General features: G+C 37.9%; 1 protein-coding gene across 1 annotated transcript in view; it reads right to left on the bottom strand.

Annotated features, from left to right (window-relative positions):
• Positions 1-1,359: 1,359 nt before the first annotated feature.
• The window catches only part of LOC121295263 (doublesex- and mab-3-related transcription factor 1-like), a 40,601-nt gene continuing 29,460 nt past the window's right edge, over positions 1,360-12,500 (bottom strand). Inside the window, exon 5 of the mRNA XM_041219748.1 lies at positions 1,360-1,511. Within this exon, the coding sequence (XP_041075682.1) occupies positions 1,360-1,511 (152 nt within the window). The remainder of the gene's footprint in view (positions 1,512-12,500) is intronic.

Below are 12,500 nucleotides of genomic sequence, written 5' to 3'. Positions count from 1 at the left end.
CAGAACAGACAAAACTGTGTATCACTAATTGTGCTGGTTAAGAATTCATGACTAAATGTGATGGTCAAACTACCCACAATTGATGTTTCATTATTTCACTTGGGGGGTTTGTGCTTCTCAGTAGCATGTATGTGAGTCTCGTGGTTTGGTACGTCCTGATACCAGCAACAGCTTACAAAGTTTTAACATCACATTTTCAAACCTACCTACATACCCAACTTCACAAACCTAAGTCAGCTTATAACAAACACATGTACACGCTTTCATTTATAAAGTTTAGCACGTTATTATGATACCTTTGATGGTGTTACTCTGTTCTGCTCCTTTACTTCCACCTGATTATGGGAATCATTGTGTACTAATGCCACATCATTAACTTAGCAGGGAGATTAAAACAATAGTAAGGGGGAAAAAATTCATTTAGCCATTTGTTAAAACAGTAGTGCTATTGTAACCACACACAATCTTAGAAAATTGTAAAAAAAAAAAAAAAAAAAAAAAAAGATTTAAACCAAACAGATATAGAATTTTAAACAAATGAGCAACTGCAGTTGAACCTCAGAGCTACGAACACCAAACTTACGAACTGACTGGTCTCCCGAACACCCCATTTTGAGGTGGAAGTATGCAATCACCCAGCCCTGCGTGCAATGCAACCACCTAGGCACTCTTAAAAGTAGAGCTGCACTTTTTTTTTACTGTAAAAAATTGTTTAAATATGTATTTCAAGATATTTCACAATTAGGCATAATATTTATTACAGAAAAAATTGCTTTGTCACGTTTAAAATTGATAATTTTCTATAGTTATTTTACAACAAATGTTCCTAAATATTTAAATGCTTACCTGAAACAGTAAATATTAAATTGTAGAATATTTAGTTTTTTGTCCACCTTTTAAAGACATTCAATTTTTACCATCAGTGAATTATGGAATAAAGAAATCTTGTCGCTCTTGGAAGCAAACTAAACCATGTGCCAGGTTCGTAAATGCAGTGCAACAGACAAACATATTTATTTTTAAGTGATAAAAATTTTAGGAATGGGTATTTTCACAGGGAACTACATACTACACAGCAATTTCACAGAAATGTGTCTTTGTATTATTCACCAGATTAAGGCTGTAGATAGCAAGAGTGCACATTTATTAGAACTATTGAAACTACTGAATCCATTCCCAAGGTGTTCGTAACTACACGGTTCTACTTTATACAACTTTTTTTTTGCAGTGACTTTCTCATTCATATTTTATTTGAACAAAATTTAAATGTAGCCTGACAGGCAAAAGGCAAACTTAAGTATAAAGTTAAGATTTGTGAAGGTCTGTTCACCTAGGCGCCTGCTGACAGCCTGCCCAGGGTTACTCACTGGACCCCTCAATGATGGAATCCACGGTGAAGGCTCCAGACACAGAATTGGTTTCACACTCCTGCTTAGTGCTTTCAGAGCCAACCAGGGAGCAGATGGACAGACGGGCGAGTCCTGAATCATGGCTACTTGATGGTGAAAATACTAAAAAAAATAAAGGGGGGGGAAAAAATTACACATTTTATGAACATTAAAACTTTTATAAATAAATTAAACTTGTATAGGGGAACTGTTTATAAAGCTTCCACTCATGATTCTAGGTGAACTGATTTTTTATTTATTTAAAACAGTTTGAAGGGGCTCCTGAGTGGCGCATCCAGTAAAGGCGCTCCACAGGGAGTGCAAGATGTGCCCTGTAGCTTGGGGATTGCAGGTTCAAGTCCAAGCTACATCATAGCCAACCATGACCTGGAGTTCCCATGGGGCAGCACACAATTGGCAGAGTGCTGCCCAGGTAGGGAGAGCTTAGGTCAGCATGGGAATCCACAGCTCACCACACATGTCACATAATAGCTAAGCTGATGGATGCACCAAGTATATTTAGTGAAAACCTCCAAATACACTTCTCCCTCACTAGTATAAAAAGATTTTATCTTTTCAATGGACCCTGTAGTTATATATGCCACAGGGTGCAGTGTATACCAGTAGTATGGCAGTACTGCAATACAATAATATTTACGGTACATTAGTATCAACACTTTCCTAATAGCTCTTATCGGTATATTTCTGCTACACAGCATTCCAATGTAGTTTCACAGGGGCAATGCTCTATATAGACTCTGTGTAGCGCCATTAACTTCTTACAGTCTACATTCTCTAGATATGGTCCTGGTAGGCCCCATGGTGTTTGCCTCTAACAAAGATCTTCTTTTAAATGTATTTAAGTCACTGGAAAAGCTTCATTCACGTTTTGTCTTACACGCTAGCATTTCATAGCCTTAAGTTTCTAATCTGACACAGTGGGTAGTATAATATTTTCTAGACTACATAAACACATGATCTCTAGTTATAAGAGTTTATAATATTTTAAACAATTTTAAGACATAGTAAAGAACACAGCATATATTTAAATTATGAAATTCACACTTGTACATGTACAATATGTGTCATTCTAACCAATAACTTAACTTGTGGGAAACAGTTATATTTCATTTTAACTGCACTGTACTACCATTTTATTTTAACCATTTCGTTTTACATTAATAAGATGGAAGACCTATATGCATGTGTGGCAATGTTGCCCCGCCTGTGTGTATTTCTGTGTTGTATGTTGCATGTTTTGTATTAATGTTGTTGTATAGTCATTGGTACACGGTATGTAATATGGGTGATGAGCACAAGTGTTTAAAATGTATATTTGTATTTAGGCACGAGGATTGCACAGCACTTTACGTGCAGGTAAAATGTAGTAATATGTGAGCACTGAGAATTGCAATTATTAATTCACATGCATTTGTACCGAGACTCCAGCAGCATGTTTTCACTCATTCGGGGTTGTGTGTTTGGTGAGTGGAGAACGGGACTGGAGATGAGGTAATAGTAATTATAATAGCAGCTCACCGTGTTTGTCTGTATAGTTCGTTTTGTTTGTCTCTTTGTTTTGGCTGCCAGTTTTGTTTGTCTTTACAACCTTTTATTTTCTATCTGTACAATTATTAAATGCTGAGCGAAAACAATCGCTCAGCTTCACCAAACTCCACCTCTCTGTTTATTTTGTGTTGGTTCCTGTTTCTGGTCTGACATCATCCACTGCAGCCGTCTTTGTGACACGTGGTGTGATCGTGGGATTACCAGCGCCTCTTAGACGCAGACCAGAGCAGGAACCGCAGTTTTTTTGGGGGGAAAAAAGTGTTATTGGGTTCCTTGGTTCCTTTCCACCAGCAGAGGATGAATACCTGCTGGTATCACTTCCTCCACCATCACATGGAGAGGAGCTTGAGCTGCCTCTGCCTCCATTACCATCAGGGGGAGAGGAGCAGGAGCTACATCTCCCTTCACCAGAAGGAGCAGGACTAGATGCTGGCGGTCTACAGCAGCCCATGCATAAGCTGCAGTGGGAAGCACTGGGAAGAACCGCCCGGCCGCAGTGGCCAAGAAGAGGGCCAAAACCCGCACCCCAGCTTAACCTGACTCCCCGCACATCTTCGCCCAAGAATCCTTGCTTCGCTTCGCCCAAGGATGCCTGCCTGGCATCGCCTGGGATTACTAGCCGCTCCGAATCGCCTGGGATTGCCAGCCACTCCGCATTGCCTGGGGTTGCCTGCCGCTCCGCATTGCCTGGGGTTGCCTGCCACCTCCAGAGGGAGCTTCCGGCTACGAAGAAGGGGGGAGAGGTCAGGAGACCACCTCCCCCGCAGCAATTCCGTTGCAGGAGTTCTTGTGGCTGGAGTCCCACAGGAGGGAGCTGCCAGCTGAGAAAGGGGAAAAGGTCAGGAGACCACCTTCCTCAGCAGCCTTTCCGCTGCTGGAACTGCCCCTGCTGAAGTCAGTCTGGGAGCTGTCAGCCTCGCCATTTCCGCTGCCAGTGGTACAGCAGGAGAGACTCGCCCCACTGTCAGCACGTCTGCCGACAACACGGCCAGTAGCAGCCTGGCTACTGGCAACATTGCTGCCCATGAGCCCCTTAAAGTCCCTGTTCTTGGCCCAGGACTTTGAGCGATTTTAGCGACTTCTGGGATTTTAAGGGGGGAGGTGGCCATTGAGGTCATGTGTGCTACGCATAAAGTGGGGGGGGGAGATATGTGGCAATGTTGCCCCGCCCCTGTGTGTATTTCTGTGTTGTATGTTGCGTGTTGTTTGTTAATGTTGGTGTATAGTCATTGGTCCACGGTATTTAATAAGGGTGACTAGCACAAGTGTTTAAAATGTATATTTGTATTTAGGCACGAGGATTGCTCAGCACTTCATGGCCAGGTAAAATGTAGTAATATGTGAGCACGGGGAATTTCACTATTAATTCACGTGCAGTTGTACCGAGACTCCAATTGAATGATTGATTAGCAATCGAGTCTCAGTAAAGCTGCATAAAAGCAGCATGTTTTCACTCATGGGATTGGAGACGGAAACCACTGCTCTCTAAAAAGAACATTGCTGCCCATCTGAAGTTCGCCTAAGAGCACATAGATGATCCACAAGACTTCTGGAACAATGTTCTCTGGACAGACGAGTCAAAGGTCTCAATGACAAACATTACGTTTGGCGAAAACCAGACACTGCGTTCGAACAGAAGAACCTCATTCCAACCATCAAGCATGGTGGTGGGAGTGTGATGGTTTGGGGCTGCTTTGCTGCCTCAGGACCTGTACGGCTTGCCGTCATTGACACAATCATGAATTCTGCATTGTATCAGAAGATTCTAGAGGAGAATGTCAGGCTATCTGTCCGTGAGCTGAAGCTGAACCGAAAGTGGGTCATGCATCAAGACAATCACTCTAAACATACAAGCAGATCTACAAAAGAATGGCTGCAGAAGAAGAAATTCAGCATTTTAGAATGGCCTAGTCAAAGTCCGGACCTAAACCCCATCGAAATTTTAAAAAATACATGCTAGTGTCATTTGATTGAACAAGTTTAGAAAAAAAACAATGAAAAAGTCCATTACAAAACACTGTCTTTTCAAATTTCTGTATAAAAGGTATATAAAGAAATACAGCACACACAAAACATGATATCACCTCAAACCTATTATACAGGAGTTTGAAAAAAAACTGCAATATGCAGCTCACAGTTGTATAAATAATGTGCCTTTTGCATTTAGATTCAGGCCTGACTGGATGGATTAAAAAGCCTGCAGCCCCTGCACTCCAGACAGCTTAGGCAGGAGTCAGTAAATCGAGCAATGTGAATAATGTTATATCAAAGTGAGGAGACAGGCTGGAGGTTAAAATTATTGTCATTATATTGCATCAGCAGTGAAATAAGGAGCAGACAGGCCCATCAGCTGGCTCGTTTTCCATTAAAGCTATACAATCTCACTATAGGTGAAATAAAACAAAAAAAATTCTATCAGTTGCCAGTCATGGGAGATACATGAACCAATCTGAAGGTTCCTGACCTTCATAAAACCAAATATTAGCGGAGTTCAAATCCACCCACAGTTCCCTTTTCTCCCACCTACCCTGGATGTAATTAAGGAGCAAATGCAGTAATTTTTCTCCTCATTAACTTTCTGATTGGTTTCAGACTCAGGATTCTGCCACGCTGCAGTTTGTCACCAATTCCAAACAGGCAATCGTTAATACTAATGTTTGTGTAACTAACTGTATGGGGTCTTTCACGACTTCTTGTACAGCAATAATGGCAAAGGGTGGATTAGTGATCCTGTGTTAATTCACTTTGTATTCATCATGGGGAAATCTATGATGTAATTAGCAAAATGCATTGGTAGTTGTGTTGTTAAGTCATTTGTAGAGAACTAAATCACAGCAGGCTGTACAGTGGTCTGACATGTTAAGTGTCAGTGCTTATTATGTCTGATTATCCGCACTGTACAGTTTAATGCAGATTACTGTCAGGGGGGCTCAATCACATGAAACATAGCATTTTTTTATTCTACTTTACTTTGCACACAGTTAACGGAACATCTTCCTGTACTAAACATAAGGGATTAACTGAAATATATTATTTTTACATTAAAAAAAAAAAAAACTGTAGGAATATCCCAGTAATATATTAGTATCAGAAGTCGTAGTAGTCTACTTGATAAAGGTATTCTTCCCCATATATGGTTGATACAATATTTCACAAAGGCAAGGCACACTGTATAACCTGTACTATTCTAGAAATATGTCGATAGCACTGTAGTATTTATAAAATAACTTGTACAAATTAGAGAAAAATAAAATTCATAATAATAATAAAAACAGCATTATGCTGCAGCAGCACTTAGCAGAGTGCTGATGAAAAGAATATGTAAATGAAAATAATTGAAAATAATCAATGGTGACCAATAGTTAATTGTTTTTCAGTAACACAGTACAGAAACAAAGGTAGGCTTTCCATTGACTTTTTTTTTTTTTTAAGAAACCAATTTTTAAAACAGGAGATTTCCGCTGCTGAACTCCTGCCCTTTTCACCCCCGTTCAAGTTATTAGGATTACCGTAGATTTCCAAGCTATTAAACCTTCTTTGTGTAATTTGTAAAGAGCCTCAATAATTTCTGGCACTAAGAACAAGGGACAAAGGTACAGATGTGAAAGGAGATCTCAATGCAGCCTGCTCTATTGAGGATTAGTGCTTTCTTTTAAAGTTCATACCTGTACTCCCTTTAATAGGAGGCTGGGTTAGGGTTTTAGGTAACACCAAGAAAAAACAAACAGGAAAGTACTTGGATAAAATCTACTTTGTTGTAAAGATAAGGAAATGCCTTGAATACAAATAGAATTTTTAAACATTTTGCAATTCCTGCAATATTTTGACAATTAATCTGTCATTAGTTTCTGTACAAACTAAAATATTATTCAATTCTAGACTTACAAATTAGTTTTGAGTTTGCTTTGCTGGTTAAGCAGGGAATGCCATAAAATTAGTATTATAATCATTTTAAATTACTTCAATCAAATGCACTAAATGAAGGCTGTGGTGAAATGATTCAGTACAAAAATGAATCAAAGCTAATGCCAATAAGGGATGCCACCCCTTTTGTTATAAATAATATTTAAAAAGAGATTATGGTTACTATTGGATAAGCAGAAACTTGGATATACACATACATGTTTTAAAATTAAACAACCAAACATGTTTTATCACAGTTTATTCCAGATACCTTCATCCTAGAATTGTTTACTGATTATATCAACATTCTGCAGGTGAAGCAACACAGACGTGATGTAGGGGACAGTGACTGTTCCTACACAAGCGACTGGAAAATACACCGCCTGCTTGGGGTTAATGAAACAATTAAACCACTGGCCAAACCTTCTTAGATACCTTTGAGTTTGGCTTAATAACAATCTCAGTTTGCACACAAATGCTTAGTTTGTGACTAAACTTGCAAAGTGTTTTTGGCTGCTCACCAAAGCTGCTAACTTATATAAAACCGACCTCAATAAAAAAAAGAAAGAAAAAAAAAACTACCTGTAAATAAAATGGTTCTCAATGGAAGAGTGCTTGACAAGATATTGGCTCTTATTGTTTCATTAAATCAGGGAGAATATCTAAACTGTACCGCATGCTGATTCTAGTTTAACCTTTTCAGTAACCTTTCTGTCCTCATGATAAATACGTTTTTGTAAGAAATCAGGAATTGACAGTGTTTTTTTTTTTCCTAAATCTGAAGAAGCTGGAAGCTACTGTTTCTGATATAGATCCTGTCCAAAATCTACCCTCTTAATTTCTTACACTGAAGAATTTAATAAAACAAAGCAAAACATCATTTTTTACCATGGCATAATGGACCATTACTGCAGTGTTTTAACAGTGTTCTATGAGCAGTTTTTTTTCACAAAGTTTAAGAGACCATACGGTTTTGTTTGGCAAATGACTTACTAATGTTAAATACAGTTTTAAATATAATCCTTTTGTAAGCTATTTAAGAAGAGCTATTTCAGAACAGCAACGTCTTTTGTCAGATATAATACCACCATTGTTAAAAATAATCAAATAAAATGTAAATGGAAGGCTGTTTATTATCACAGGTGTTAGCAGGAGTGTCTATTCTCGTTATAATCATTATCTTTAAATACACATCACTGCTCCTTTATTACAACAAAGAGGACACTTAAATCCCTATTATGATGTTATTAGAAATTGTGCCCAGTAGTTTAGTGTCCATTGACAAGAAGAATCACAAGAAGGTCAGAGGGTAATTAAACGGCTAATGACCTCTGCTCCTGTACTGTTAGCTAATCGGTTCTGTAAGAAACTGACTCAGTGAAAGGTGCACTTTCCCCTTCTAAAGCACCAATACTGATAACTTCTGGTAATGATCCAATGACACACTATGTAAAAAAGAAAGTATAAACTGTGTTCACATTTGTGTAAATCAATTTATAAGATTTTTTTCTATAATGGAATTATTTTTAACCACATACAAGATCATTTTATAAGCAAGACCTATTTAACATAATTTTCCACTATGTCACATAAGTTAACAATGATTATTTTTTTAGATCATTATTTATTTATTTTTATCTTAACCACTGCTATTTAATACGTTTTTTACAAAAAGAAAAAAATAGCTTTGAGCACTGAATTGATTTTGCATAAATTTATGATTAAACAAAGATTAATATTTCATTGGCGCCACATACAGTACAGCTACACAAGAGCCCCACTGAACCATTTGACAAAATGCCTGCTTGGAGAAAAATAAAATCTACACTGTTGCAAATAAACTGTGCTATTCACCAACCCACATTCAGAAAATGGGATGTTAACTTCTAAGGTATTGATAATCTTTCTTTGTTAATTGACTAAAGTATGTACATCCAAAAAGATGTAATGACTTTATAATAAATTGTATGTATAGAAAGTTCAGAAATATTTTATCACAAACTTCAGCAAGCATACTTCTGCCTGAATTCCAGCTCATAAAGTACCCCTTACTACTACACACCTTTAAAACTGGACAGATCACTAGCTGTAAACATTAACTACAAACCCTTGTCCTTAATACCTCATACAGCCTCAGGCAAGTGCTAATAGAGATGTTGTACAAGACATTACAAGAGTGCTTGTGGCTGTAGCGAGCAATTACTCTGGTATTTAAGCAATCTATAGCTGTTCAGGATAGTATTTAGTATAGCAGTCAGGAGGAAGACAGACTGACACACACAGAACCACTTATCTGTCCCCTGCAGCACTGGAAATATCTGTTAGACTAAATAGAAACTCACAGGAGTAACTGACTGTTTCTCTCCTATTAAAACTTGGCAGACTACTGTGATTTTTGCTTTTTGTTTATAGAAATCAATTACGTTATGAAACAGAACCTGGGCTCTGTAAAGGCATACGCTGTATTTTACAATTGGCAAAAAGTCTTAACTTACAGATTGCTATTTTCTAGTTTGCACTTCTTTAACTCTTGAAAATCCTGTGTCTATAGCATGACGCAACACTAAAAAACAGGTGTCCTCACAGTTAGTTAAAAGCAGAGCACGTCTAGTAACCTCGCAGACGTGGATTAGTTTTCATCAAGGAAAGTCTGTAAATTAAAAAAAAATTTGTGCATGATTTATAAACAATGAACCGGGTGTAAATAAATAATTTCACTGTACCTTCTTTTCCAAAAACTTGAATAACCATTTTGTCCTTTGAGTGATATGTACTTGCATACATATCTTCAAATGCAGTTAAAAGCATGCACTTTTTAAGTGTTGCTAATTATGTTTTGTATTTTCACTCGTCGCCAATTTGGTTATGCCCAATAGTTGTGTTTTACTGAATGACAGATCGTACCGATTTTAATATTATGGTTTATTGTGAAGGCTGGTACTGCTCTGAGGCGAATACATCGGAAACGCTATATCAGTTCTAACTGACACTGTCGATTCGCATGGGAGTAAAAGACACAGGATGCTTGAGTTTGAAATTCTACAGAAGGTAATGATGCCCCGTAAAAAAAATCAGAAGCCACCTGTTTATGTGGTGATTTTTAGTCCTGTGCAAATCGGGCTTGTGACGCTGTTTTTATAAACTACATTTTCCAAACTCTTGCTGGAGACACAGCTGCGACCCAGATTCAGGAAAACGTAAACCTAGAGGAAGTCCAGGCATTAGCAATGGGTTCTTCAAAGTGTTCTATTGTTTTTCCTTCTTGAAATATATACTTCAAATGCGAAATAGTTCTAAAGACATGCTCAGCCAAATGCTAAAATGGAAACTGTCTGACTAATTAGTATTAATCAACAACAAAACTATCCAAAGAGTTCTAACAATGTTTGGTGCACCGGTTTACAAGTGATTGTAAAAGGCCATCTGGAGATACCGGCATATTTGTTGATGTTCCTTTATTCCCTTAATATCACTTGGCATCTTACCCACTTAAAAAAAAACAGTATAGAAAATTTACAATTTGTTTGGAATAAGGCAATGGTTCTGATGAAAGAAAACTAACTTTGAACACTCGCAAAAACAAAGCTGTCTCATATAACACTGAAATTCCTACATAACTCAATCTGGGCATCTCATCTGGTGTGAACTGCACTCATTCCCAGTGTAAACCCTGGCGAGCTCCGTAATGATATACTGTAATGTCACATCCCAATCTGGATTTACAGTAAAGGGCTGCTGACGAGTTTCAGAGCAGTAAACACTGCAGAGGTGTATTTCACACTGAGCTGGTTTTTATGAAGAACACTTCACCGCCCTGCCAGGCTGCCGGGATGATGGATGGGGAAAGACGCATGACAAGCTTCATCATTGTTTGTAAATCTTAACTGTTCCTGATCACTAACTCCAGAGGCAATTTTCAAAGACAGCGGCCAACGAAAGGACAGCGTCGCACTCCTGAAGGTTATCTGCCCTGTATTTGGCCCGACTTGCACTGAGAAATAAATGTGGTGCACTTAGGATGCTACAAGACAGTGGGCTCTAAAACTTTAACAGTTCTGAACCATAGTAGTAGTGCACTCCATCCTCATTACAACACAGCCTGTTTGTACTTCCTAATACATGGGTCCTTATACTGTATTAAAGCCTGTTATTATTCAATCACTAGAATTTCTAAAATTAGGCAAAATGAGGTTCTGACACATTGCTCGATTTTGGATTTCTGCTGTATTGTGGTTATTCCTTATAAAAGATTAGCACGGTAAATTTTGCAGTAATTTTGCAGTTTTCCTGTGCTTGTCCCATGGTTATACTATGCATAACTTATGGTTGGCTTTTTAATACACTTTACCATACCTCTATGTGCTTTACAATACTTACCATACACATTGCAATGTATTTACTATGGGAAACTTGTATAGAGGCATAACTGTCTTTTAAAAACAATGAAGACATTTAAGTATCCATCGCTCAACTACCTCCTGCATTCTGCTATTCTGTGTAAATGCATGCACTGTACACGTTTCCAAGCCAAAGATATATCTATCTGTCAGATGGCTGAGGAGAACACTATAAAAATACATATAACAAACTACAATAAATATTAACTTAATGGGGTAAAAGATATTGAGATATAGTAGTGGGTTGTAACTTTTTCTTCACGAAACAGGCATATGATCTATTGCCTTGAGTACATAAAGAAAATTTGATGAAAATATGAAATAATGTTAATACATTTCTTAACGATAACTTCAATGAAACACACTACAGTATCAGATGGCCTCTTTCTTTTTTACCCATTCACAACAACCCAACAGGTTCTGGCTATTAGGCTATCATTCACCATTTGTGATGAATTCAGGAATGTGCTACAGTTTTCTCAGCGTGTCTCGTGTATTCTTGGACAGACGGCGAAAGGGTGGGGTCTTGCTTGATTATTTATTTGACCCACCCAGTTTTGTGGCACAGGGTTGTAAAGGACTGGGAAGCAATGCATCCAAGGTACTGTAATTCAAATCTAGAGTCCTTCAGAAAGACCAGAGACTACTTCAAAATACTATATAATCAATGGGCTCCAAAATAATTAATACTAACAGGAAATTCGTATAAGGTGAATTCGTAACATTAAGAAGTAATTTACAATAAGCAATTGCTACATTTGTCCGGGACCTTGTAGAAATTTTGTACCATTAGGGAATTTGTCTAATCCAAGTTCTTTAATGAGAATTGGCTATCTAAATACATACCTGTTTAATATCCTATTATTTGTGTTTTGTACTGGTCTCTATTGATGTTTTTGGTTAGATCACAACTATTCCACAAAAAAATCTTTCAGAAAAGATCATTCAATGCTAACAGTGAGGAGTGAGGTGCTGGAAAAGTTAGTAAGCATGGCAAATGATGATCTGAGGAAGGGATGGGTCGGTATACCAGTTTTTCAGTTAACCGTAGTTTAGATACATTACGGTATTTATACTGTTCCTTTTAGTCTACACCGCAATTACTGTAATTCCTTTATACAATGGTTAACGCATTTTTCAACTGCAAACACGCTTCTTCTCAATTACGCGATGGTACTTGCAGCCTTAGCAAAGTGTCTGAAGAAGATCTGTTTGTGAACTGATACTGTATTCTGATAATGGT

Source organism: Polyodon spathula, chromosome 1 (genome assembly GCF_017654505.1).
Source record: "Polyodon spathula isolate WHYD16114869_AA chromosome 1, ASM1765450v1, whole genome shotgun sequence".
NCBI classification, from domain to species: Eukaryota; Metazoa; Chordata; class Actinopteri; order Acipenseriformes; family Polyodontidae; genus Polyodon; species Polyodon spathula.
This window is presented reverse-complemented; position numbering and strand designations above follow the sequence as displayed.